General features: G+C 45.1%; 1 protein-coding gene across 1 annotated transcript; it reads left to right on the forward strand.

Moving 5' to 3' along the window:
- The first annotated feature begins 354 nt into the window (after window positions 1–354).
- LOC139465329 (N-acetylated-alpha-linked acidic dipeptidase 2-like) lies at window positions 355–27,327 on the forward strand. The gene is made up of 18 exons (XM_071247030.1): window positions 355–599; window positions 1,436–1,724; window positions 2,448–2,570; window positions 4,339–4,522; window positions 5,043–5,139; window positions 6,977–7,066; window positions 7,763–7,848; window positions 8,295–8,414; window positions 9,052–9,137; window positions 9,806–9,869; window positions 10,401–10,468; window positions 12,484–12,578; window positions 13,089–13,179; window positions 14,079–14,168; window positions 23,815–23,980; window positions 24,856–24,940; window positions 25,638–25,730; window positions 27,129–27,327. The coding sequence occupies exons 1-18, from the start codon at window positions 355–357 to the stop codon at window positions 27,325–27,327; spliced, it is 2,271 nt and encodes a 756-aa protein (XP_071103131.1).
- The last annotated feature ends 69 nt before the right edge of the window (window positions 27,328–27,396 follow it).

Raw genomic sequence — 27,396 nt, forward strand, 5'->3', positions numbered from 1 at the left:
GCAAACTGTAGCTTGTGTTTTGGTGTTACGTTTTTAAGGACATAAACGTTCTTGCACCGGATGTTTGTCGTCAACACTTATCTTTGCCCTAATACTTTGTATTAACATTCATATTTCATGACCCCCTACTTCTTTTAAGAGCATATGTCGCAAGGCCCGATGTGCTTTTATCTGTAGCCAATCACAAACAAGCAGTAACATCACAAACAAACTATTCACAGCGGAGGCACGTCTATCTGAAGTCCGCCTTTACTGGTGTCACGGGAACTACATTGCCATCAGTGGTTAGTATATGGATGTCCTGGTAGCAAGCGTTACCACACACAACCGGTGATGCTAGTTAGTTGAACCATCATGCAGAAGAGTAATTCCAAGAAGGTAGACCCGACATCGAGGTGGTGTCTTGGACTTACCGGCTTCTTCACCCTGGCAGTAGCCTTGGCGGTGGGGATCCTCGTGGGCAAGTACGCCCTGTGTTCTGATGACAAGCAGGGTCAGGGTGACCCAGGGGTGAAGGGACCGCAAGATGGTGCTACCCACGATAACTTGGATATCATGATGGAAGCTATAAATCCACAGAATATAGAAAAGATCCTCAGGTATGAAATATACTTCTTGAAGGGAGGTGCGCGCGCGCGCGCGCGCGTGTGTGTGTGTGTGCGCGCGCGCGAACGGGTTGGGGGCTCGCTACCATCGCTTGTTTACATTTAATTGTGTGCTTAAATAAATGAACATGCAGATGCACTGGAAATCATTTAATACTATCTAAGTTAATGATACTACATATTTTATGCTAAGTTAATTTGCTAAATCTAACCTTTTGCAGAGAGGTTTGTTTGTATTTTTACCTCTGTGCTCAGCAGTATTCCGGACACTTAATAATAATTCATTGATTAACATCATGAACATTGATCTACGCAATTTGAGTACGATGACATGCACCAATAAAGTCAGCGAGCCTGACCACCCGATCCCGTTAGTCGCCTCTTACGACAAGCACAGGTTGCTCAAGACCTTTTCTAACCCGGATCTTCAAGGATAGAACGAAGTATAGATATTTTAGGGCTGCTGAGTATGACAGACACCATTGACGCCCCATATTACCCCCGTCAGCGAGCCTGACCACCCGATCCCGTTGGCCGCCTCTTACGACAAGTTATTAACATATACTGTACCCGAAAATGTTGCTTAAAAAGTAATTTGTCTTCAGAAATGTACCGTTCACCGGACATAATGGATTTTCTGAAGAGTAACGTGTTGCAGTTAAATAATTGTATGGCTCATCCATTCACAGAAAATGCTGTTTTGAAACCCTGACCGAAGAAATATTTCGTTCCGAACCCACAACCCCTCTCTCCCGAATATTTAATGTTCGCTCCATTACATGATGTAGATGAGATGTGTGACAGCATTAGACGTATTTATGTACTTCCAGAAACTTGTCGCTAGTCCCTCATCTCGCTGGCCAGGACAGGAACCAGCAACTGGGCGACATCCTCCATAGTTACTGGACTGACATAGGCCTGGATGAGGTCAAGTCAGTCAAGTTTGACGTGCTGTTGTCCTACCCGAGTGCCTCCCACCCTAACCAGGTGTTCCTGCTGGACAAGGCGAACACTGTTGTAGCGGAATCGCCCACGGTGGAGAAGGTGCTGACGCCGGGGGGAAACAGCACGGAGGTGGTGCCGCCCTTCCTGGCCTACTCCAAGGCAGGGTCTGTGCAGGTGGGTGACCCTGTGATGCGCAGAACCATCATTGTTGTCTTTGCGTCTAGGATTCCGTAATTATAGATGTAAATAATAAAATAACAGTCGTTAGATTACCACACTGACGTTATGGTAATGAGGAAGAAACAATCATCATCATCATCATCATCATCATCATAATCGCCATCATCATCATCATCATCATGGGGGCACGGGTGGCCCAGTCGTCTAAGGTGCCCTGATTCGCTGTGCAGAGTTGCGTCCCTTGGGCACGCCAGAAACCTATGATTGTGGGTTCGAATCCCGATTCGCCCCGATTATGTTTCTAGGTTTGTCAGCACCATACCCGTGCTCGTGGGTTTCACCGAAGTGGTAAACGCCTGAGACCTGCCTCACTTCGGGCTTTCCTCCCACATTAAGCTGACACGCCGTGATATAACTAGAATACTGTTAAAAGCGGCGTTAAACCCAACTCACTCACTCATCATCATCATCATCATCATCATCATCATCATTATTATTAGTAGTAGTAATAGTTGTAGTTACTGTAGAAGGAGCAGCAGCAATAACAGCAGTAGTAGTAGTAGTAGCAGCAGCAGCAGCAGCAGCAGCAGCAGCAGTAGTAGTAGTAGTAGTAGTAGTAGCACTAGTAGTTGTACCCCTAATAGTAGTCAATAATGGGCGTTTCCCAAAATTCCGAGCGATACTGTACTGTTCAGAGTTAACTTCCCCTCGTTTCAGGGCAATGTGGTGTATGTGAATTATGGGCGAGTGGAAGATTACGAAGTCCTCGACAGCATGCGCATCAACGTAACCGGCAGTATCGTCATTGTAAGATACGGCAAAATCTACCGAGGCGACAAGGTGAGTTGTCATGGTAATTATCATATTAATGTAAGGAGACTTTTGATAACCAAGGCAATCCACCTTGGGTAATGCGATGGTTTCTGATTTAGCCGTTGGTACTGATTCAGGTCTGAAAATCATCCAGTTTTAATTCAATCGCATCTAAAGTTTACATATGTATACAAATGGAACTTCAAGATGGCAAGACAGAATTTCAGGGACTCTTTAGTCATTAAAATGTGTGTTTGTGTACTCTAGGTATTTACCCGGAATGTATTTTCTTTTGTATATGGATTGCGGAAGGGCTGCACAGCGGAAATTATGACCGAACTCATAAGACATTGCTTGTGACCTACCTGATATACAGAACTGTTCTTCATAAAATTCGCAAGTTGTGAAGGGCAGTACTGATTGGCCGAAGCGCACTGGTCTCAACCGATGAAGCGTTTGTTCCGACCATTAGTCCTCAATATTCGATACACCTCTCTACAGTTGTACCAAAATATCGCGTCCTCGGGATCTCGCATTCTCGCATTTAAGGCATATTTGGCCAGTTTCCAAAGGACGAAATTGCGAAAATACGAGCTCGCGAAAATGTCCCCTACAGTATTCCATAGATGTTACTGCATGTTGTGTTTTGGCCAAATCTCGCGTTCTCGCGATCTCGCATTCTCGCACTTCAGGCATACTTGGCTCGTTCCCAAAGGTCGAGATCGCGAGAATATCCCTTACAGTATTCCATAGTTTCGGCTGGGACAAAATTGTCTGTCTTCATCCCTTGCACTCATGAACTGGGTGTCGTTCTGGGTGTCGTTCTGGGTGTCGTTCTGGGTGTCGTTCTGGGTGTCGTTCTGGCTGTCGTTCTGGCTGTCGTTCTGGCTGTCGTTCTGGGTGTCGTTCTGGGTGTCGTTCTGGGTGTCGTTCTGGGTGTCGTTCTGGGTGTCGTTCTGGGTGTCGTTCTGGGTGTCGTTCTGGGTGTCGTTCTGGGTGTCGTTCTGGGTGTCGTTCTGGGTGTCGTTCTGGGTGTCGTTCTGGGTGTCGTTCTGGGCGTCGTTCTGGGCGTCGTTCTGGGCGTCGTTCTGGGCGTCGTTCTGGGCGTCGTTCTGGGTGTCGTTCTGGGTGTCGTTCTGGGTGTCGTTCTGGGTGTCGTTCTGGGTGTCGTTCTGGGTGTCGTTCTGGGCGTCGTTCTGGGCGTCGTTCTGGGCGTCGTTCTGGGCGTCGTTCTGGGCGTCGTTCTGGGTGTCGTTCTGGGTGTCGTTCTGGGTGTCGTTCTGGGTGTCGTTCTGGGCGTCGTTCTGGGCGTCGTTCTGGGCGTCGTTCTGGGTGTCGTTCTGGGTGTCGTTCTGGGTGTCGTTCTGGGTGTCGTTCTGGGTGTCGTTCTGGGTGTCGTTCTGGGTGTCGTTCTGGGTGTCGTTCCACAAAGCGATCTCTGCGCTACGACTATCGTAAGCCTAAGTATCTTAAAGTATGGGAGTAACGATCATCTTAGCGCTATAATCGCTTTGTGGAACGGGCCCCAGGTCGTACTTGTAGAAACCGATCTTAGCGCTACGACTATCGTAAGCCTAAGTATCTTAAAGTATGGGAGTAACGATCATCTTAGCGCTATAATCGCTTTGTGGAACGGGCCCCAGGTCGTACTTGTAGAAACCGATCTTAGCGCTACGACTATCGTAAGCCTAAGTATCTTAAAGTATGGGAGTAACGATCATCTTAGCGCTGCAATCGTTTTGTGGAACAGGCCCTGGACTTATATGATGGCATTTACCTTAAGTTTCTATTCCAGGTAATGATTGCTGAGAAACACGGGGCAATAGGGGTCATTCTCTACTCTGACCCTTGGGACTATCGCCCGGCCCATGTCAAGGAGGTGTACCCGAAAACCTGGTGGCTCCCCCCTACCGGTGCCCAGAGGGGGTCTGTCTATGAGGGAGACGAGGACCCCCTGACACCAGGCTACCCTGCGACAGGTGGTTATTAGTATTGAATGGATAGGCGTGGACATTCTTTCGTTTTGTTCATATGATCACTAGACCTGCATCTTTCCGGGCTTTCACTCCACATGGTTGGTTTGTTGTGTAACGCCGCACTCAGAAATATTCCAGCTATTTGACGGCGGTCTGTAAATAATCAAGTCTGGACCAGATAATCCAGTGATTAATATCATGAGCATCGATCCGCGCAAATGGGATCGATGACATGCATCAACCAAGTCAGCAAGCCTGACCACCCGATCCCGCTAGTCGCCTCTTACGACAAGCATAGCCGCATGTTACGGCAAGTATGGGTTGCTGAAGACCTATTCTACCCCGAATCTTCACGGGTCCACTCTACATGGGGGCAGTTGGGAGCACCGGATCTTCACGGGTGTTAGCCTGACGTGCGAACACTTTAACCACTAAGCTACTCCAGCACCCCTACATCATATGCGTCAATACAACATCAATAGTTCTCCTGTTTTGCATACACATGAATACTTGATTTTGTCAGAGTTCGCCTATCGGATACCAGTGGAGGACGCAGATCCCGCCCTGCCTGGAATACCAGCGCACGTCGTGGGATACGGGTTTGCGGAGCAGATTCTCAGGTAGTCGGGAAACTCAAGAACTCAACTCTTTCTAGTTCTCTCAATGATAACATATTGACCTTGACCTCGACCTTCACAGATATCTACAGTGTGTTGGGGCAGTGTACACAACTGATACACGCATATATTGTCATGGCGACATGTAGTTTGTACTAGTCCTGTGCTAGCAAGCTAATCTTACGAGCCGCATCTGTTACTACCGAGTGTCCCCGAGTGTTGCCGAGATTTGCATTTTAAAGGGATACTATATGTACCGGCCAATGGGCAGTCTTAGCAAATTTGATTAAAGTCATTCGTAACCAATTTTGTTTGCTTGAAACTGAATTTATATTACCCTAATTACGCAGAGATAGTGGCAAATCTAACATTATTCACTAATTACATCTCTTGAGATAGACCGAAAGAGGACCAGATGCAGCACAGCCCCCCTTTAACAACATTGAAGAACATTGAAGTTCACTACTGAACATTCTATAAAACCCATAAGTGTAGACTTATCGTGTATAATAACTTCCTGATATTTGTACATATGTATTTAACGATTCTCAATGCTGATGGGTCATAGTGATCAATCATTTTTAAAAATACGATATTACGTCACTCATTGTTTATGACGTCACAAATTGATTACATGGCGTTATGTGAACAACAGGCTGCCAGTGAAGTTTGTCTATAGGGACGACATTTCATACGCTTTTCTTCACTTTCGCTCTTAAATTTCATTGACTAATATACAGAATAACCTACTCGAAACTTGAATTACGGATTGTTCTAGATCTGTCCCCAGTGACTGAATGCTGTAAGTTCCTCGTCAAAGGCTCGGGACACATTTTATTCACTCAGGACAGATAATATGTAATTCCTCGTAGCATGTTGGTTATTCTCTTGTATACAGTAGCGACGCGATAAACCGCAAAGAATAATGAATAATAAAGCGGTATTTATTTCACGATTAAACATTTCTCTATCATGGCGTTACTGGAGATGCGCTCGCATGTGCTATCGTACAAATAATACTGCTGGGAGATTAAACCACCCGGGGCTGCACCCCTCAAGGCTTATTCTCCCTGCAGTGTTTTATTTTGCGATAAACAACTGCCGCGAGTCCTTTATTTCGTAAATTACGTAACATTAAATCAAGATATTAAGATGTTGATAAAACAAAAAGTGGAGTAAATCACAGTATATTTTCAATGATCGGAATGTCAACATGAATATGACATAATCAATACCAAGAACACAACCACAGCCGCTGCAAATGTTGTTTTTATCATAGTTACACAGCTAATGTCAACCGTATTTCCAGCTATGATAGGAGGAAGGGACATTCAACATTATACAAACGCAATGCATAATTTTCTGATCCGACAATGGACCCGTGAACACCCAGTTTAGAATAGGTCATAGAATAGAATTCCAGCAACCCATGCTTGTCGTAAAAGGCGACTTTGCTTGTCGTAAGAGGCGACTAACGGGATCGGGTGGTCAGCCACGCTGACTTGCTTGATATGTGACATTGTATCCCAATTGTGTGGATTGATGCTCATGATGTCAGTCACTGGATTGTGTGGTAAAGACTCGATTATTTGCAGACCGCCGTCATATAGCTGGAAAAATGTGGAGTGCGGCGTTAAACAAACAAACAAACAAACAAACAAACAAACTGATCCGTTACTGAGAAACATATAAGGGATACATCCCCGTTCCATTTAAGGTTAAGAAAAATTAAACAATAATTTGTTCATAGTCTTCATACATTTTGAATTGTAATTTACAATAATTATCTCTGAATTGTCATGATATATTTAGATTGGAAAATATAGCCTTCTATTCCCAGAGAGATGGACGGCCGCATGGCTCCTATAGACTGGCGGGCGGGGCTGAACCTCACCTACAGACTGGGGCCTTACTTCTCCACCCCGGGGATGTACGTAACACCCAGCCTAAACAAGAGAACGATCTCAGTGCTACATCTTCCATACTAGTACTTCCATACTTCCATAATCGCTTTTCGAGAAATGCCCATTTTGCTTTTTTTTCTGTCACTACTGTCAGTGTAATGGCTTGTTTTTACTTTACAAGTATTGGCACATGTGCAGCTATCTTCTTTAAATTTTTAATCATCGAGATTTGGAGAGAATTGTTTTCCAGTGGCGAGGACAAAAGCTTATCTGGTACAGAGTCGATTGTTTAAAGGCCGCCGTCGTATGGCTAGAGCAGTGCTGCTGTGAGCGGCGTTAGCGAACAAACAATACACATTTATGAAAATTATGTAACTGGTTTGTACTCCCGCGAAAGAAGCACGGGGTAAGACCCCTTTTTGTATCACAACATAGATCTGTATTATCTGTCAGGTCGCCTTCACTGGGCGAAGCCATTTTATTTGAAGCAAATGCAAGTGATATGAGAAGTGGAATCTGATTGGTCAATAGGAGGGACATAAAGGGGACATAACTCGTATTAGCCAGTGTTGGCGCTACGATCGACCCCAGAAATTCAGTTAACTCCGTTGCCTCATGAAGTTGGGATCCAGGGTATTTATTGAAATAGAGCTATAGCGATATAAGACCCTTGAAAATCGAGGAATGGGTTTTGTGACATAATATTGCTATGTTACACACAGGTCTGTCAGGTTGAATGTGACGACCAGCAATGTACGTCGTCAAATAACAGACGTCATCGGCGTCATAAGGGGCGAAGTGGAGCCAGGTAAGGAGCCAGTTCATCATCTGTGTTGCCATGGATACAGCTTCCTAGGGAAATAAAAACGCTTGAGGAGTCGTGTACATATATCTACAAATCGTTATGATTGTGCTACGACGTAATGTTTTCACCACTGTTGTATATAACAAAGGAGATAATCCCATTGTTATCCCGTCGCAGCATTAAATACTGTCCCCACTAAAAGGATCATAGGTTTCTTTTAAATCGAAACTGATAGGACGATAGCCGTGAAACAAAGTGTACATTGTAATGCCCATGGAAACACGTTAATATATTATATAAGACTGATATTTAGCAAAATACAAAATACAAAAATACAAATGGAGCCCAGACTTGCCAAATCATTCGAGACTTGAACTTGGTCTCCTTTTCTAATTTTCCTCTAGGGTCTGGAGATTCATGTTATGTTTAAAATGTTAAGATGTTCATAGACAGATACATCCTCATCGGTAACCATAGAGACGCATGGGTGTTTGGAGCCATGGATCCGTCTTCCGGCACTGCCATCATGATGGAGATGTCACGTGCCCTCATGCACAGAATTAAAACAGGTATGTTGAACATTCATCTTTCCTGCACTGGCCTGGTGCCACACAACAGTGAGTAAGTGAGTGAGTTGGGTTTTACGCCGCTTTTAACAGTATTCCAGTTATATCACGGCGTCTCAGCTTAATGTGTGAGGAAAGCCCGAAGTGATGCAAGTCTCAGACGTTTACCACTTCGATGAAACCCACGAGCATGGGAATTGTGCTGACAAACCTAGAAACATAATCGGGGCGAACCGGGACTCGAACCCACAATCATAGGTTCCTGGCGTGTCCAAGGGACGCAACTCTATACAGCGAATCGTGGCGCCTTAGACGACTGGGCCACCCTTGCCCCCGTCACACAACAGACGGAAGTAGTCGAAACTAAAATATTGTACACGTTACACACGTTTTTCATTCGGAGCACACGTACAGCCAACACCTAGCAATGAAAATGCACATTAAGATATTACATATGGCATTTGCACGTTTACCTCAAAAAGTCTGGATCTAACGGTTTTGTTTCATATTTTGGCGGCCATCTTGGATTTAAACATGGCCAAAATTGTCAATGACGTTTATAGCATTACTAGACTCGTTTAATAGATAGCTTCATTTTATATACATGCTGTTCCTTAACACAAATTTGTTGTTTGTGAAGGCAACTGGCGCCCCAAACGAACTATAATATTCTGCAGCTGGGATGCGGAGGAGTATGCACTGATTGGATCTTCTGAGTTCGTACAGGTAGCTTTGTTTGTCTGTTTGTCTGTTTGTTTGTTGTTTAACGCCGCACTCAGCAATATTCCAGCTATATGTCTGCGGTCTGTAAATAATCGGGTCTGGACCAGACAACTCAGTAATTGACATCATGAGCATCGATCCCCGCAATGGTATAACATGACATGTTTCAACCAAGTCACCGAGCCTGACCACCCAATCCCGTTAGTCGCCTATTACGACAAGCATAGTCGCCTTATACGGCAAGCATGGTTCTATCCCGGATCTTTACGTGTATTGTACAGGTAGTTGTCAGTTTTTATCTAGTGTGAGGGCGGTCGGGTAGCCTAGTTGTTCAAGCGTTCGCGCGTCACGCCGAAGAACCGGGTTCGATTCCCAAACATGGGTACAATGTGAGAAGCCTATTTCTGGTGTCCCCCGCCGTGATATTGCTGGAATATCTCTAAAAGCGACTGTCATTAGAATACATATTACAATATCATTTACTCTCCAGCTTTTATCCTATATTTATTTTTTGAAAATGCAAACACTCACTTTGAACATTTGTAATTTAAGAACGATTTGGATGGCGATTCGTTATTAAAGTTAAAATTATATAAATGGTATGTTATTTTCTCCTTGCATTGCTGTAGTAGCTGTAAACTGTTTCTTATTAGTTACACATCTTTTTCCAGAAATATGTCAAGAACTTACTGAATCGAGCTGTGGCCTATTTGAACGTAGATATTGCCGTCGAGGGTAAGTATACATGTAGGCACCATATTACCCTGGTAGGTTCAAGGTGTCTAACTTTTGACACTCATTTAAATCATATTGCTGTGTATGCTTATGCAAGAAGTAAAAACCTCCGTTTGTTTTACGTAACAGTCAGCATAATTCAGTTATATCACGGCGGCCTGTACATAAGCCTGTGCCAGGCACACCGAGTGGTTAATATAATGAGCATCGGCACACGCCGGATTCTGATGACGCACAATCAACCTAGTCACCGATTCTGAACACCGATCCAAATTTATCGCCTCTTACAAAAAGCAATAGAGTTCTAGGGGCCTGTTCCAGCCCGGCACCGTCTGGGGGAAGGACAAAACATACGTCTGATGACAGATAGTGTACCTCGAAGTCCGGGTATCGAGTATCGATTTATCCGTTGTTTGAGATAAGCAGAGTAAGATGAGCAAAGGGCTTTGTCAGATGCAACACGGATATCCTCTTTGTATATGCAAGATGTTGAGTTGAATGTTTCACTGTTTCTTTATCTGGCTATTGCAGGGAATTATACCTTGGACGTGATGGGGACTCCATTGTTGTTTCAAACAGCGGTCGAGGCGGCCAAACGGGTAAACTTGCTTGTTTTGTTTTGTTTTTATCGCCACACTGACAAAGAGTCTAGTAAATGCTACTAGCTTAATTAGTCACAGCAACGACTTTACTATCCTAAGTGGTAGATTGCATGTTTAGAATTTAAGTATGTTTTATTAAGAGCATATCATCAGGCTATAAGTCAAATATGGATGATTTGTATAACACATATTGAAAGTATATGTGCAAATCAGATTCACAGGCACTTGCATAACACATATACCAATAAACTTGGAACACTATTCACATAAAAATGTACACATAACAAACCTAATGACACTAGAATTGACACTCGTGACGACAACAGCCTCCTTAGCACAGGTGGAACGTGATGAACTACAAATCAAGAGGTTGCAGGTTCTACTACTACCGAGGTATAACATTCCTCATTGCTGTACGCCTAATAGTATTTCTCTCATACACGAAGCTGACAATGAAAATATATTTGATAACTACTTGACAATTTTTAGGTAGTGACTATAGGCTACCTAGTACAACAATACATACTTATTAGTAAAATCTACTAAGTTAAATGTTAGTGTCTGAGTGGACAGTGAAATTAACTAAGTTGATAACTATACAAACTATTTCTGCCAGTGCACCTTCAGCAATATTCCAGCTATGTGACGGCGTATTGTTAATAAACGGGTCTGGACCAGACAATCCAGTGAGTGACATCATGACCATCGACTTACGGAATTGGGATACAATGACTTGTATCAACCAAGTCAGCGAGTCTTGATACCCAGTCCCGTTAGCCGCCAGGGCTGCTGAAGACCACTTCTAACCCGGATCTTACCGGGCTGCATGATACAAGAGAGTGAGTGAGTTGGGTTTAACGCCGCTTTTAACAGTATTCCAGTTATATCACGACGTGTCAGCTTAATGTGGGAGGAAAGCCCGAAGTGATGCAGGTCTAAGACGTTTACCACTTCGGTGAAACCCACGAGCAAGGGTATGGTGCTGACAAACCTAGAAACATAATCGGGGCGAACCGGGATTCGAACCCACGATCCTAGGTTTCTGGCGTGCCCAAGGGACGCAACTCTACACAGCGAATCGCGGCGCCTTAGACGACTGGGCCACCCGTGCCCAAGCACGATACAAGTAGTATATATGACAACCTGAATACGTGTAGTATAGGTGGCACGGGGATCGAATCCCAGATTCGTCCTGATTATGTTCCTCGGTTTGTTCTAAGCAGTGTTAGACCGAACTCGCGCATCACACACTCACATGTGTAGACATACAGTAATAGAACGGACATGTGATATTAAGGAAGAATATTTGTGATACGAAAACAAACTTCTCACATTCACTTCCGCTTCAAACCGATATATGACACATGTTTGTACATGTTTGTGTTGTCTATTTAATGCTTACCAAAAAAAAAAAAAAAAAAACCCTTTCCAAATTCACAAGATACCTCTGCTAAAAGTAGCGTCGATTGTACATTCCGACTAGATCATGAACATGTGTTTATGAATCACTATCAAATGGTGATGATGCCACGTGTTCGCGAATAGGTGAGCGTATCCGTCCCCTTTTCTACATTTACAGAGCTACAATCGAGCATGATCGTTCCATGAAAACTTCAAGGAGCGTCATGCAACTATTGCTGAAAAGTTGTTTGATCAAGGTTACACCTTTCAAGGCGTCAGTAAAGCTTTCAAAACGATTTATGATCGACATGTGGACGGCATTGTCAAATTTGACGCGGTCCGATGCAATTCCCTATCAATTTTGACTTGTACCATGTGTTCTCGTGCTTTTACAGGTGAACAATGCAATTGACTTGCCTTTGCATGTGTTTGTGACGTTTGCCACCAGTAAATCAGGATACGCTCACCCTTTCGCGAACACTTGGTGTCATCACTATTTGATAATGATTCATAAACTCGTGGTCATGAGATAGTCGTAATCGCGCAATGGAAATTTATTTCTTGTTATTATGGAAAGTGTTTTGTAGCTTTTATTGTCTTCTACCGACAAGGTGCGTGTACCTGATAAAGACACGCCCCTGTATGACCAGTGGCGGGTGCGAAGCGAGATGGTAGACCTCAAAAAGGACGGTTTAGGGATACCGAGGTAAGCAGTCATTTCAATGTGAGCATAGTGTTGACATAGCATCGCGGTACTTTACTCACACACGCACAAATATATACACGTTTGCGCGATCTCCCAAACAAATCTGTTTACTGTGTATGTCGTCCTGTCAGAAGGAGTTCATCATTGATATTGTTTCTTACATTCAACTACAATACGATGAATATATTCTGGGTATAAAACAATTAACTACTGATGTATTTAAAACAAACATATTAATGAAATTAAGAATGTATTTAATTCTCGTATCTCTGTTATATAATAATCACGAGCACACATTAAAACTTTAATTATACACTTGAGTACATTTAAAGCATTGTTTGCCTGTGTTTGTCACGGCATACCATCCGGGAAAGACGTGATTGTAAAGAATGTATTGTTTACTTGATGGTCATGTCCATCATTATAACATCGGAAACCACACAACACTTTCACATCGAAAACTGTGACGGGATAGGTGTGACCATCTACTGGTAGTCTTCATCTTTACAGCTTCCCAAACCCCGGATCAGGCAGCGACTACACCAACTTCCTGCAACTCTCGGGCGTCCCCATCCTTGACTTCCGCTACATATATAACAAGGTGATGTGCTTCGTCCTGTCTTGTTTATCATCAATATGTCAGTTTCGTAGGCCAAGATTATGCATATTTCACATATACCTGTAGTAATGTGAACTGTTTGTTTGTTCTTAACCTTTGTGTTCGAAAGTATCTCCAGCAATCACTGGTTAAAGAAAATCCAAATGCTGATGCACGTATCATCTATAGGCCCAAACCTCCCCCTGCACCGTAGGGAGATCTATTCTGCATTTTATCCCTGCATATCAACCGGTGTGCCAGATTGGTTCAACATACCCACAAGAAGCTGCTATGTAAACGGTTCAGTGCCTCCACCTGGTTCCTGACTATAAGACATTTAGTTCAAGATATGTTAGCTCCACAGCCGTCTGAATAAACAATTCTCTAAAAAACTCTTAAAACCGACCCAGACTCAAGAACATTTCAGACGTATGAAACACATTTGAGACCATGTTCCATCGTGATGTGAATAATTGAGGATGATTATTATTATTATCATTATTATTATTATTGGTAGTAGTTGTATCGTTGTCATCATCATCATCATCATCATCATTGTCGTCGTCGTCGTCGTCGTCATCGTCGACATCGTCTTCCTCCTCCTCCTCCTCCTCCTCCTCCTCCTCATCATCATCATCATCGTCTTCCTCCTCCTCTTCATCATCATCGTCATCGTCATTGTCATCGTCGTCGTCGTCGTCGTCGTCGTCATCATCATCATCATCATCACCATCATCATCATCTATGTATAGAATAGTTATTCAATAGAAAACAACTGGTTGCTGTACATCTGATTCCCTCTGATGTAGATCGTGTACGCTAGTGGCTGTTTCATTGTGATAGTGTTCTCATGCCATTACTGCTGAACCTGACGGTGACAATGTAACATCTCATATTTTCAGAAAAGATGGAGAATCGGATCCTACCCTCTCTATCATTCAGAATACGAAACATTTTACGCCGTTAAGAACTTTGTCGACCCAGAGTTTAAGGTAATTAAAATTAAAATAAAACACGTACGTATATGATGTTCACTCATCATTCATTCATTCATCCAATGTATCATCGTCAAGTAAGTTAGGTTTTCGCCGCCTACTGCTACGCGTAAAATGCAGGGCGAGTATACAAAACCAGATCGTTTTATGAAGAAAACTATGAGCCTAAATATTATTTAAAAAAACATCTTGCAACAACATATTTTTTTGTGGCAAACAAGTTCGTTTTATTCTAACAGCCTGAAGGATAATGTTTTTGTTCAAGCATTGTCTTGGAATATATTTTTGGCGATAGGATGCGTACCGTCGTCATCAAAACATTATCCGTCGTCAGCATTTATTAATCATTGAACCGTCTTACCATTTCATGCCTTTGCGTGTGTTTGTGACGGGTGCCATCGGTCGGACAGGATACGCTCACCTTCTCGCGAAAACCTGGTATCATCCGTTTTTGATAGTGATTCATAGACACATTCTTATGATAAAGTCGGAATCGTATTGTCGACTCTGTTTTATGCAGAGATTTCTATTGGATATGGAAAGGGTTTTGTCGCTTTATTTACAATGCCTGTTTAGAAACAAACATACTACTGTTGAATACGATTTAACGTGGTCGATTGTGTTCTTGAAGTTGAATCAAGCATTGCAAGATACTTTACACTGCGTAAAACAGCAGAGTGAGTGAGTATGGTTTAACGCAGCTTTTAGCAATATTCCAGCAGTATCACGGCGAAGGACACCAGAAATGGGCTTCACACATTGTACCCACGTCGGGAATAGACTCCAGGTCGTCGGCGTGACGAGAGTACGCTTAAACCACTAAGCTACCCGACCGCCCCTATAACACGGCAGAGAATAAGGGGTTCACAACCCTTTTTAGACACCCAGTTGTTAGATACGTTACCAAAATAGAAAAGAAGGCTTACCTGTTGCTGTAATGGGCTCGTCCAATCTAGCCACTCTGACTAGAACTACCACTAATTTGGACAACAAAAGTTCCTGTGACACCAATATTTGAGTGCATTTTTTCAAATAAGTCAAGTTTGGTTTTCAGTATTGTGGTACATGTATGGAATCAAGTCACAAAAACGCAACTGCTACAGAAAAGCATGCATTCCATGCAAAAGTTGACTTTTATGCAAGCCCCATGCATTTCACTACCCAAGAATTGGTATACATGTAAAAACATGTGCGTTAACGGGATTCCATGTGCATTGTTTAGCATCGTGCTGACAACAACTACTCAGAAAAACAACAAAATTACGCAATTATGTAACATTACGAAATGCTACGCCTGTCCGAAAATGAGCGTCTGCGAGCATTTGGTATACTTGAAGCAGGATCGCGTCAACGTGATGTTGCAAGACAATTTAACGTCCACAGAAACACCATTTCGTGTTTATGGCAACATTGGCAACAGACGAATGCAGTCAGAGACCATTCTCGGAGTGACAGGTCACGCGTCATCAATAATCAACAAGACAACTGGATTCGAACAACACACCTACGAAATCGATTCCAGCCAGCAACAGTGACTGCAAGAAGCATTCCTGGCCTTTGACGAATATCTTCACAAACCGTATGTCGCCGCCTAAGATGTGCAGGCATTGTCGCCAGAAGACCCGCCAGACGTCCCATTTTGACAGGAAACCACCGTCAAGCACGTCTACAGTAGTGCAGACAGCGTCTACGCTGGACGGCCATGCAGTTGGGACAAGTTCTATTCACTGACGAGTCTCGTTTGCACCTCAGCCCCAGCGATGGACGGATTCGAGTGTACCCACGTCGAGGTGAATGTTACGTCAATCATTGTGTCATGGAAGAAGATCGGTTCGTGGGCGGAAGCGTAATGGTATGGGGTGGGATTACAGCAAGACAGAGGACCCGTTTGATAGTGGCATAAAAGATATGACCCCGACAGGCCACGTTACATGTGACCCCGGTGGGGCAGGATACGCTCACCGTTTGGGGGATAGTCGGAATAGAACAATCGGCTCTGATGAATATTGAAACGGTTGTCGTTTTAATTTATGTGAATTTCATCAAAAGCTCTCTGGCAATTTAGATCAAGACTGGCATCATTGGAAATTTCAAAGTGCTATAAACAATACAGATCACAACTCAATACTGAATCATATCTAACAACTAACAAACTTCAACATATCAAGTGGCATTTATCAAACTTTAGGTGTAATAATTTAAGATAATATGTTGAGATTGGAAGTAAATACTATTAGCCATGATGAGAGGTACTGGGAATTTTGTCATAAGAAAAATAAGACATTTGATGTTTGTAAGATGGTTGTTTGTTTGTTTGTTTGTTTGTTGTTTAACGCCTCACCCAGCATTAGTCCAGATATATGACGGCGGTCTGTAAATAATCGAGTCTGGAACAGAAAGTCCAGTGACTGATATCATGAATACGATCCATGCAAATGGGAAACGATCCAATGCATCAAACAAGTCAGCGAGTCTGACCACCCGATCCCGTTAGTCGCCTCTTACGACAAGCATGGGTTGCTGAAGACCAGCTCTGGAATTTTGCTGAGTGCGGCGTTCAACAACACACAAACAAATCACGTCTCAATACTGAAGTCCCCGTAAAATATACGTTGAATAACCTTGAGAATAAAATCATTGTAATCTAAATGAGTGCATTTGTGTTCACTCAAGCAACGCTTCATGCATAACCTCTTCCACTGGCAATGAACATCATGATGTAGCAAGAGGGTATGGCAAAAATATTGAAGCTTGCGGTGTATGTTCTGAACAGAAGTTCTTAAAACGTCAATGATTTGTTAAACTTGTGAAATGTGATGTTTATCTAATCTCGCAACCTGCGGTGAACAGATGCATTGGTCATATCACTGATCAATGTCTGTAGTCCCCAGTATCACCGGTCTGTGTCTGTAGTCCCCAGTATCACCGGTCTATGTCTGTGTCCCCAGAATCACCGGTCTATGTCTGTGTCCCCAGAATCACCGGTCTATGTCTGTAGTCCCCAGTATCACCGGTCTATGTCTGTAGTCCCCAGTATCACCGGTCTATGTCTGTGTCCCCAGAATCACTGATCAATATCTGTGTCCCCAGTATCACCGGTCTGTGTCTGTAGTCCCCAGTATCACCGGTCTGTGTCTGTAGTCCCCAGTATCACCGGTCTGTGTCTGTAGTCCCCAGTATCACCGGTCTATGTCTGTAGTCCCCAGTATCACCGGTCTATGTCTATAGTCACCAGTATCACCGGTCTATGTCTGTGTCCCCAGTATCACTGATCAATGTCTGTGTCCCCAGTATCACTGATCAATGTCTGTGTCCCCAGTATCACCGGTCTGTGTCTGTAGTCCCCAGTATCACCGGTCTGTGTCTGCAGTCCCCAGTATCACCGGTCTGTGTCTGTAGTCCCCAGTGTCACCGGTCTGTGTCTGTAGTCCCCAGTATCACCGGTCTGTGTCTGTAGTCCCCAGTATCACCGGTCTGTGTCTGTAGTCCCCAGTATCACCGGTCTGTGCCTGTAGTCCCCAGTGTCACCGGTCTGTGCCTGTAGTCCCCAGTATCACCGGTCTGTGCCTGTAGTCCCCAGTATCACCGGTCTGTGTCTGTAGTCCCCAGTATCACCGGTCTGTGCCTGTAGTCCCCAATATCACCGGTCTGTGCCTGTAGTCCCCAGTATCACCGGTCTGTGTCTGTAGTCCCCAGTATCACCGGTCTATGCCTGTAGTCCCCAATATCACCGGTCTGTGCCTGTAGTCCCCAGTATCACCGGTCTGTGTCTGTAGTCCCCAATATCACCGGTCTGTGCCTGTAGTCCCCAGTATCACCGGTCTATGCCTGTAGTCCCCAATATCACCGGTCTGTGTCTGTAGTCCCCAGTATCACCGGTCTGTGTCTGTAGTCCCCAGTATCACCGGTCTATGTCTGTGTCCCCAATAATACCGGTCTGTGTCTGTAGTCCCCAGTATCACCGGTCTATGTCTGTAGTCCCCAATATCACCGGTCTATGTCTGTAGTCCCCAATATCACCGGTCTGTGTCTGTAGTCCCCAGTATCACCGGTCTATGCCTGTAGTCCCCAATATCACCGGCCTATGTCTGTGTCCCCAGTATCACCGGTCTATGTCTGTGTCCCCAGTATCACCGGTCTGTGTCTGTAGTCCCCAGTATCACCGGTCTATGCCTGTAGTCCCCAGTATCACTGATCAATGTCTGTGTCCCCAGTATCACCGATCAATGTCTGTGTCCCCAGTATCACCGGTCTATGCCTGTAGTCCCCAGTATCACTGATCAATGTCTGTGTCCCCAGTTTCACCGGTCTATGTCTGTGTCCCCAGTATCACCGGTCTATGTCTGTAGTCCCCAGTATCACTGATCAATGTCTGTGTCCCCAGTGTCAATGATCAATGTCTGTAGTCCCCAGTATCACCGGTCTATGTCTGTAGTCCCCAATATCACCGGTCTATGTCTGTAGTCCCCAATATCACCGGTCTGTGTCTGTAGTCCCCAGTATCACCGGTCTATGCCTGTAGTCCCCAATATCACCGGCCTATGTCTGTGTCCCCAGTATCACCGGTCTATGTCTGTGTCCCCAGTATCACCGGTCTGTGTCTGTAGTCCCCAGTATCACCGGTCTATGCCTGTAGTCCCCAGTATCACTGATCAATGTCTGTGTCCCCAGTATCACCGATCAATGTCTGTGTCCCCAGTATCACCGGTCTATGCCTGTAGTCCCCAGTATCACTGATCAATGTCTGTGTCCCCAGTTTCACCGGTCTATGTCTGTGTCCCCAGTATCACCGGTCTATGTCTGTAGTCCCCAGTATCACTGATCAATGTCTGTGTCCCCAGTGTCAATGATCAATGTCTGTAGTCCCCAGTATCACCGATCAATGGTTGTGTCCCCAGTGTCAATGATCAATGTCTGTAGTCCCCAGTATCAATGATCAATGTCTGTGTCCCCAGTATCACCGGTCTATGTCTGTGTCCCCAGTATCACCGATCAATGTCTGTGTCCCAAGTATCAATGATCAATGTCTGTGTCCCCAGTATCACTGATCAATGTTTGTGTCCCCAGTATCACCGGTCTATGTCTGTGTCCCCAGTATCACTGATCAATGTCTGTGTCCCCAGTATCAATGATCAATGTCTGTGTCCCCAGTATCACTGATCAATGTCTGTGTCCCCAGTATCACTGATCAATATCTGTGTCCCCAGTATCGCCGGTCTGTGTCTGTAGTCCCCAGTATCACTGATCAGTGTCTGTGTCCCCAGTATCACCGGTCTATGTCTGTAGTCCCCAGTATCACCGGTCTATGTCTGTAGTCCCCAGTATCACCGATCTATGTCTGTAGTCCCCAGTATCACCGGTCTATGTTTGTGTCCTCAGTATCACCGGTCTGTGTCTGTGTCCCCAGTATCACCGGTCTATGTCTGTAGTCCCCAGTATCACCGGTCTATGTCTGTGTCCCCAGTATCACCAGTCTATGTCTGTAGTCCCCAGTATCACCGGTCTATGTCTGTAGTCCCCAGTATCACCGGTCTATGTCTGTGTCCCCAGTATCACCGGTCTGTGTCTATAGTCCCCAGTATCACCGGTCTATGTCTGTGTCCCCAGTATCACCGGTCTGTGTCTCTAGTCCCCAGTATCACCGGTCTATGTCTGTGTCCCCAGTATCACTGATCAATGTCTGTGTCCCCAGTATCACCGGTCTGTGTCTGTAGTCCCCAGTGTCACCGGTCTATGTCTGTAGTCCCCAGTATCACTGGTCTATGTCTGTAGTCCCCAGTATCACCGGTCTATGTCTGTGTCCCCAGTATCACTGATCAATATCTGTGTCCCCAGTATCACCGGTCTGTGTCTGTAGTCCCCAGTATCACCGGTCTGTGTCTGTAGTCTCCAGTATCACTGATCAATGTCTGTGTCCCCAGTATCGTCGGTCTGTGTCTGTAGTCAACAGTATTACCGGTCTGTGTCTGTAGTCCCCAGTGTCACCGGTCTATGTCTGTAGTCTCCAGTATCACCGGTCTATGCCTGTGTCCCCAGTATCACTGATCAATATCTGTGTCCCCAGTATCACCGGTCTATGTCTGTGTCCCCAGTATCACTGATCAATGTCTGTGTCCCCAGTATCACCGGTCTGTGTCTGTGTCCCCAGTATCACCTGTCTATGTCTGTAGTCCCCAGTATCACCGGTCTATGCCTGTAGTCCCCAGTATCACTGATCAATGTCTGTGTCCCCAGTATCACCGGTCTATGCCTGTAGTCCCCAGTATCACTGATCAATGTCTGTGTCCCCAGTATCACCGGTCTATGTCTGTGTCCTCAGTATCACCGGTCTATGTCTGTGTCCCCAGTATCACCGATCAATGACTGTGTCCCCAGTGTCAATGATCAATGTCTGTGTCCCCAGTATCACTGATCAATGTCTGTATCCCCAGTATCACCGGTCTATGTCTGTGTCCCCAGTATCACTGATCAATGTCTGTGTCCCCAGTATCAATGATCAATGTCTGTGTCCCCAGTATCACTGATCAATATCTGTGTCCCAGTATCACCGGGCTATGCCTGTGTCCCCAGTATCACCAGTCTATGTCTGTAGTCCCCAGTATCACCAGTCTATGTCTGTAGTCCCCAGTATCACCGGCCTATGTCTGTGTCCCCAGTATCACTGATCAATGTCTGTGTCCCCAGTATCGTCGGTCTGTGTCTGTAGTCCCCAGTATTACCGGTCTGTGTCTGTAGTCCCCAGTGTCACCGGTCTATGTCTGTAGTCTCCAGTATCACCGGTCTATGCCTGTGTCCCCAGTATCACTGATCAATATCTGTGTCCCCAGTATCACCGGTCTATGTCTGTGTCCCCAGTATCACTGATCAATGTCTGTGTCCCCAGTATCACCGGTCTGTGTCTGTGTCCCCAGTATCACCTGTCTATGTCTGTAGTCCCCAGTATCACCGGTCTATGCCTGTAGTCCCCAGTATCACTGATCAATGTCTGTGTCCCCAGTATCACCGGTCTATGCCTGTAGTCCCCAGTATCACTGATCAATGTCTGTGTCCCCAGTATCACCGGTCTATGTCTGTGTCCTCAGTATCACCGGTCTATGTCTGTGTCCCCAGTATCACCGATCAATGACTGTGTCCCCAGTGTCAATGATCAATGTCTGTGTCCCCAGTATCACTGATCAATGTCTGTATCCCCAGTATCACCGGTCTATGTCTGTGTCCCCAGTATCACTGATCAATGTCTGTGTCCCCAGTATCAATGATCAATGTCTGTGTCCCCAGTATCACTGATCAATATCTGTGTCCCAGTATCACCGGGCTATGCCTGTGTCCCCAGTATCACCAGTCTATGTCTGTAGTCCCCAGTATCACCAGTCTATGTCTGTAGTCCCCAGTATCACCGGCCTATGTCTGTGTCCCCAGTATCACCAGTCTATGTCTGTAGTCCCCAGTATCACTGGTCTGTGTCTGTAGTCCCCAGTGTCACCGGTCTATGTCTGTAGTCCCCAGTATCACTGGTCTATGTCTGTAGTCCCCAGTATCACCGGTCTATGTCTGTGTCCCCAGTATCACTGATCAATATCTGTGTCCCCAGTATCACCGGTCTGTGTCTGTAGTCCCCAGTATCACCGGTCTGTGTCTGTAGTCCCCAGTATCACCGGTCTATGTCTGTGTCCCCAGTATCACCGGTCTATGTCTGTGTCCCCAGTATCACTGATCAATGTCTGTGTCCCCAGTATCACCGGTCTATGTCTGTGTCCCCAGTATCACTGGTCTATGTCTGTAGTCCCCAGTATCACCGGTCTATGTCTGTGTCCCCAGTATCACTGATCAATGTCTGTAGTCCCCAGTATCACTGGTCTATGTCTGTAGTCCCCAGTATCACTGGTCTATGTCTGTAGTCCCCAGTATCACCGGTCTGTGTCTGTAGTCCCTAGTATCACCGGTCTGTGTCTGTGTCCCCAGTATCACCGGTCTGTGTCTATAGTCCCCAGTATCACCGGTCTATGTCTGTGTCCCCAGTATCACCGGTCTGTGTCTATAGTCCCCAGTATCACCGGTCTATGTCTGTGTTCCCAGTATCACCGGCCTATGTCTGTGTCCTCAGTATCACCGATCAATGTCTGTGTCCCCAGTGTCAATGATAAATGTCTGTGTCCCCAGTATCACCGATCAGTGTCTGTGTCCCCAGTATCACCGGTCTGTGTCTGTAGTCCCCAGTATCACCGGTCTGTGCCTGTAGTCCCCAATATCACCGGTCTATGTCTGTGTCCCCAGTATCACCGGTCTGTGTCTGTGTCCCCAGTATCACCGGTCTGTGTCTATAGTCCCCAGTATCACCGGTCTATGTCTGTGTCCCCAGTATCACCGGTCTGTGTCTATAGTCCCCAGTATCACCGGTCTATGTCTGTGTTCCCAGTATCACCGGTCTGTGTCTGTAGTCCCCAGTATCACCGGTCTATGTCTGTGTTCCCAGTATCACTGATCAATGTCTGTGTCCCCAGTGTCAATGATAAATGTCTGTGTCCCCAGTATCACCGATCAATGTCTGTGTCCCCAGTATCACCGGTCTGTGTCTGTGTCCCCAGTATCACCGGTCTGTGCCTGTAGTCCCAAGTATCACCGGTCTATGCCTGTAGTCCCCAGTATCACCGGTCTATGTCTGTGTCCCCAGTATCACTGATCTATGTCTGTGTCCCCAGTATCACTGATCAATGTCTGTGTCCCCAGTATCACCGGTCTGTGTCTGTAGTCCCCAGTATCACCGGTCTGTGTCTGTAGTCCCCAGTATCACCGGTCTATGTCTGTAGTCCCCAGTATCACCGGTCTATGCCTGTAGTCCCCAGTATCACTGATCTATGTCTGTGTCCCCAGTATCACCGGTCTATGCCTGTAGTCCCCAGTATCACCGGTCTATGTCTGTAGTCCCCAGTATCACCGGTCTATGCCTGTAGTCCCCAGTATCACTGATCTATGTCTGTGTCCCCAGTATCACCGGTCTATGCCTGTAGTCCCCAGTATCACCGGTCTATGTCTGTAGTCCCCAGTATCACCGGTCTATGCCTGTAGTCCCCAGTATCACTGATCTATGTCTGTGTCCCCAGTATCACCGGTCTATGCCTGTAGTCCCCAGTATCACCGGTCTATGTCTGTAGTCCCCAGTATCACCGGTCTGTGCCTGTAGTCCCCAGTATCACCGGTCTATGTCTGTAGTCCCCAGTATCACCGGTCTATGTCTGTGTCCCCAGTATCACCGGTCTATGTCTGTGTCCCCAGTATCACTGATCAATGTCTGTGTCCCCAGTATCACCGGTCTATGTCTGTAGTCCCCAGTATCACCGGTCTATGTGTGTAGTCCCCAGTATCACCGGTCTATGTCTGTAGTCCCCAGTATCACCGGTCTGTGCCTGTAGTTCCCAGTATCACCGGTCTATGTCTGTAGTCCCCAGTATCACCGGTCTATGTCTGTGTCCCCAGTATCACCGGTCTGTGTCTGTGTCCCCAGTATCACTGATCAATGTCTGTGTCCCCAGTATCACCGGTCTATGTGTGTAGTCCCCAGTATCACCGGTCTATGTCTGTGTCCCCAGTATCACTGATCAATGTCTGTGTCCCCAGTATCACTGATCAATGTCTGTGTCCCCAGTATCACCGGGCTGTTGGACAGGTGTGGATGGCCGCTGCCTATATTCTCAGCGAGACGTGTGTCCTACCGTTCAACGTCTCCTTCTACGCCTGGACACTGCGGAACCTACAGGAGCAGCTGGTCTACGACTACGGGAACATGCTGCAACAGCATCTACCTGACTACGGTAAAAGTGCAGTGTTATATAATGCTATAAACTTTTGATTTCCATATCATCTTATTTGCTGTTTTACATCAGCAATGATGCATGTTTATGTAATAATGATATATAACTGACATACTGTGGGTGATCGAATGATTGAGTCGACGCATTGAAAATATTTTAGTTTTACCATTGGAACATAATAAAAAACCATAGAGTGTTCGAGGGTTCAAAGACCAGTTTAAATCATTATCTCCACATTATGGCAACACAACATTACACCCGTGAATTTACGGGTCAGAAATGTTCTTCAGCAACCCATGCATGTCGTAAGAGGTGAATAACGGGATCGGATGGTCGGACCCATCCGCATAGATCAATGCTCATGATATCAATCACTGGATTGTCTGGTTCATACTCGAGTTTTTACAGACCGCCATCAAACATCTAAAATATTGCTGATTGCGGTGTAAACAACAAACAAACAAACAAATCTTATCTGATATTAGTCAAAGCAGCTAGGCTCGTTTGTATGGAAAAGTTCCACATGTGGAATACGTTCTTCAGTTTACCGGGGGGCATGGGTGGCCCAGTCGTCTAAGGCGACGCGATTCGCTGTGCAGAGTTGCGTCCCTTGGACACGACAGAAACCTATGGTTGTTGGTTCTAATTCCGGTTCGCCCCGATTATGTTTCTAGGTTTGTCAGCACCATACCCGTGCTCGTGGGTTTCATCGAAGTGGTAAACGTCTGAGACCTGCATCACTTCGGGCTTTCCTCCCACATTAAGCTGACACGGCGTGATATAACTGGAATAATGTTAAAAGCGGCGTTAAACACAACTCACTCACTCTTCAGTTTACCATCTGATGTGACAAATGATTGATCGATGTTACACAGCCAGGAACCTGACGCTTGCTGTAGAGCACTTCAGCCAATCTGCAGCCGAGTTCATGACGAGACGACAGCATGTGGACCAATCAGAGTAATGTATATTTCTACATATATTTGCCATAAACTCACGCCTAAGATCACTTGTGCAGACTATTCGAAGTGTGCAACGCGTGACAGGTTTATAGTCAGTATATCGGAAAATATGAACACACGTGGGACGTCGTTTTGTTACAGCTGTTCCCCACGTAATCGTCTTTTAGGAGTTTCAAAACACTAGCGTGGATGATGTATCCCGTGCTACAAGTGTTCATCCTATGACCAAAATGAACGTAGCTGATTGTCATTGGATCACCATAAACATATTGTTCCACGCGATATATTTATGTTAAATATGAATCAGGTATTTGCACATCCTGTTATATAGATATTCAATGTCAGAGGCCATCCATAGCGCTTACATCACATAATGGGTTTTTTAAATGCTCTAGTACTTTAAATAGTTCCATGAGGCTTATGTTACGAAGATCATTTATCTTTATTCAAGGTGTGAGTTTTGTTATTATGCTTAGTGGGGATTCCCTAACAAAGTGATTCCCCTGCCCTCAGTATATGGTGTCATGGTATCACGAAGGCGTTGAGCTTTGTTCATGTTATCAACCACTGGTTTGCATGTCCCAGGCGCGATCATTTACAGGTCCTTATGATATTGTTGACTGTGATCTATTTAACATTCATTGACTCACTCGTTCCTGTTTGTAATACTCATGCACTTACGTTACTACATTCAGCCCTCTGTCAGTCCGCCGCATCAACGACCAGATGCTGCAGCTAGAGAGAGCCTTTCTAGATCCAAACGGGATCCCAGGGAGGTCCTACTTCAGGTATAATGATGTACACTGTGTAACTCACCTTTCAAATAAAAATAGGTGCCGTGATCCCAAAGTTCTTATTATAAGGCATCTCTATGCTTGTGCATCATGTTGCTGCTAGGAGAGATCTCTTTTTTAATCACTGTAAGCATCCGCACCAAGCATGTTGCCATGGCAATCTACCTACTTGAACTCTGTAGGGATTCCGGGATAGATAAGATCGCCAGCATCCAATGCAGGTCGGAAGAGGCAACCACTTGGGTCCTGCGGTCCCTGGTTGATTGTGTGTCATCGTACCCCTACGGCGTGGATTGTTGCTAATAACATCAATCACTGGATTGGTTGGTCCGGAATTGTTTATTTAGAGGCCGTCCCCATATAGCTGGAATATTGCTTTTTAAGGCGTTAAACAACAAACAAACATCACCATATTTATTCACCATAACACTCGCTCAAAGTCTTTAGGGGCGGTGGGGTAGCCTTGTGGTTGAAGCGTTCGCTAATCAAGCCGATTCTCCACATGGGTACGAAGTTTGAAGCCGTAATATTGCTGGAATATTACTAAAAACATACCCAATCACTCACTCAGAGTCTTTGGGTTTGTGTAGTAAAAACATCATACAGGGACGTATCACACGATAAGGATAATAAAGGACGCTCTGTTTCATGGCACTTACTTTATATGTGTCTACGCTTTGCTAACGAGTGGTCAGTCTCACTGACGTTGCTGATGCATGTCATCGTACACCAACTGCGTAGATGGATGCTCATGATGTCAATCTGGTCCAGATTCGATTATTCAAAGACTACCGTCAACAAGTTATCAAATTGCTAAGTGCGGCGCGTAAAACAACAACAACAAACAAAGACTACCACCCGTCACACATATTTCCTGGCTTCATGTAACACGCAACATTGATTTAACAAGTCCGCCAAGTCAACCATGATATCGTGTAATATTCTGAAAAGGTAAAATCATTAATAATTAATCTATAATTCACACATTGTGTTATTTAAGAGAACTTACTGATTTTCGATATTTCTAATCATTCTATTGTACGTATCTGGAATATTGATAGTCGAGTGGGATATTTTTAACTCGTCGTTAACATATTTTAACATCAGACCATGAGCATTTGCAATTCATCGATAATTCCATTAACCGTTGAATCCCTAGTTTAAAGACAGTAAAAGTAAGTGAGTGAGTATGGTTTTACGCCGCTTTTAGCATTATTCCAGCAGTATCATGGCGGGGGACACTAGAAAAGGGCTTCACACATTGTACCCATGTGGAGAATCAAACCCGGGTGTTCGGCGCGATGAGCGAACGCTTTAACCACTTAGCAAGCTACTCCACCACCTGAAGACAATACGAGTGATAATTGGCATAATCTAACTATTCTTTCTCAGGCACATCATGTTCGCCCCCAGCAGTGTCAACAGCTATGCGGGGTCGTCCTTCCCAGGTCTCACCGATCTGCTGTTTGAGATGGACAAGTCAAAAGATCCAGCGAAGCAATGGGAAAGAGTCAAACAACACTTCTCGGTCATACTGTTCACCATCCAATCAGCAGCCTCGACACTCAAGGATCCAATTCACTTCCTTTGATATTGGAATAAAATTCATAATATACTGAACCGAAAAAAAAAGAAATTCTTCATGAAAACTCCCATTGAA

This window comes from Haliotis cracherodii, unplaced genomic scaffold (assembly GCF_022045235.1).
Source record: "Haliotis cracherodii isolate W230 unplaced genomic scaffold, xgHalCrac1.p SCAF_18, whole genome shotgun sequence".
Classification (NCBI taxonomy): Eukaryota; Metazoa; Mollusca; class Gastropoda; order Lepetellida; family Haliotidae; genus Haliotis; species Haliotis cracherodii.

Coding starts and splice junctions, on each gene's coding strand:
- LOC139465329 (XM_071247030.1), top strand. CDS start 355: ATGCAGAAGAGTAATTCCAAGAAGGTAGACCCGACATCGAGGTGGTGT. Junction 8,415..9,051: donor CATGCACAGAATTAAAACAG/GTATGTTGAACA, acceptor TTGTTTGTGAAG/GCAACTGGCGCCCCAAACGA. Junction 9,138..9,805: donor GATCTTCTGAGTTCGTACAG/GTAGCTTTGTTT, acceptor ATCTTTTTCCAG/AAATATGTCAAGAACTTACT.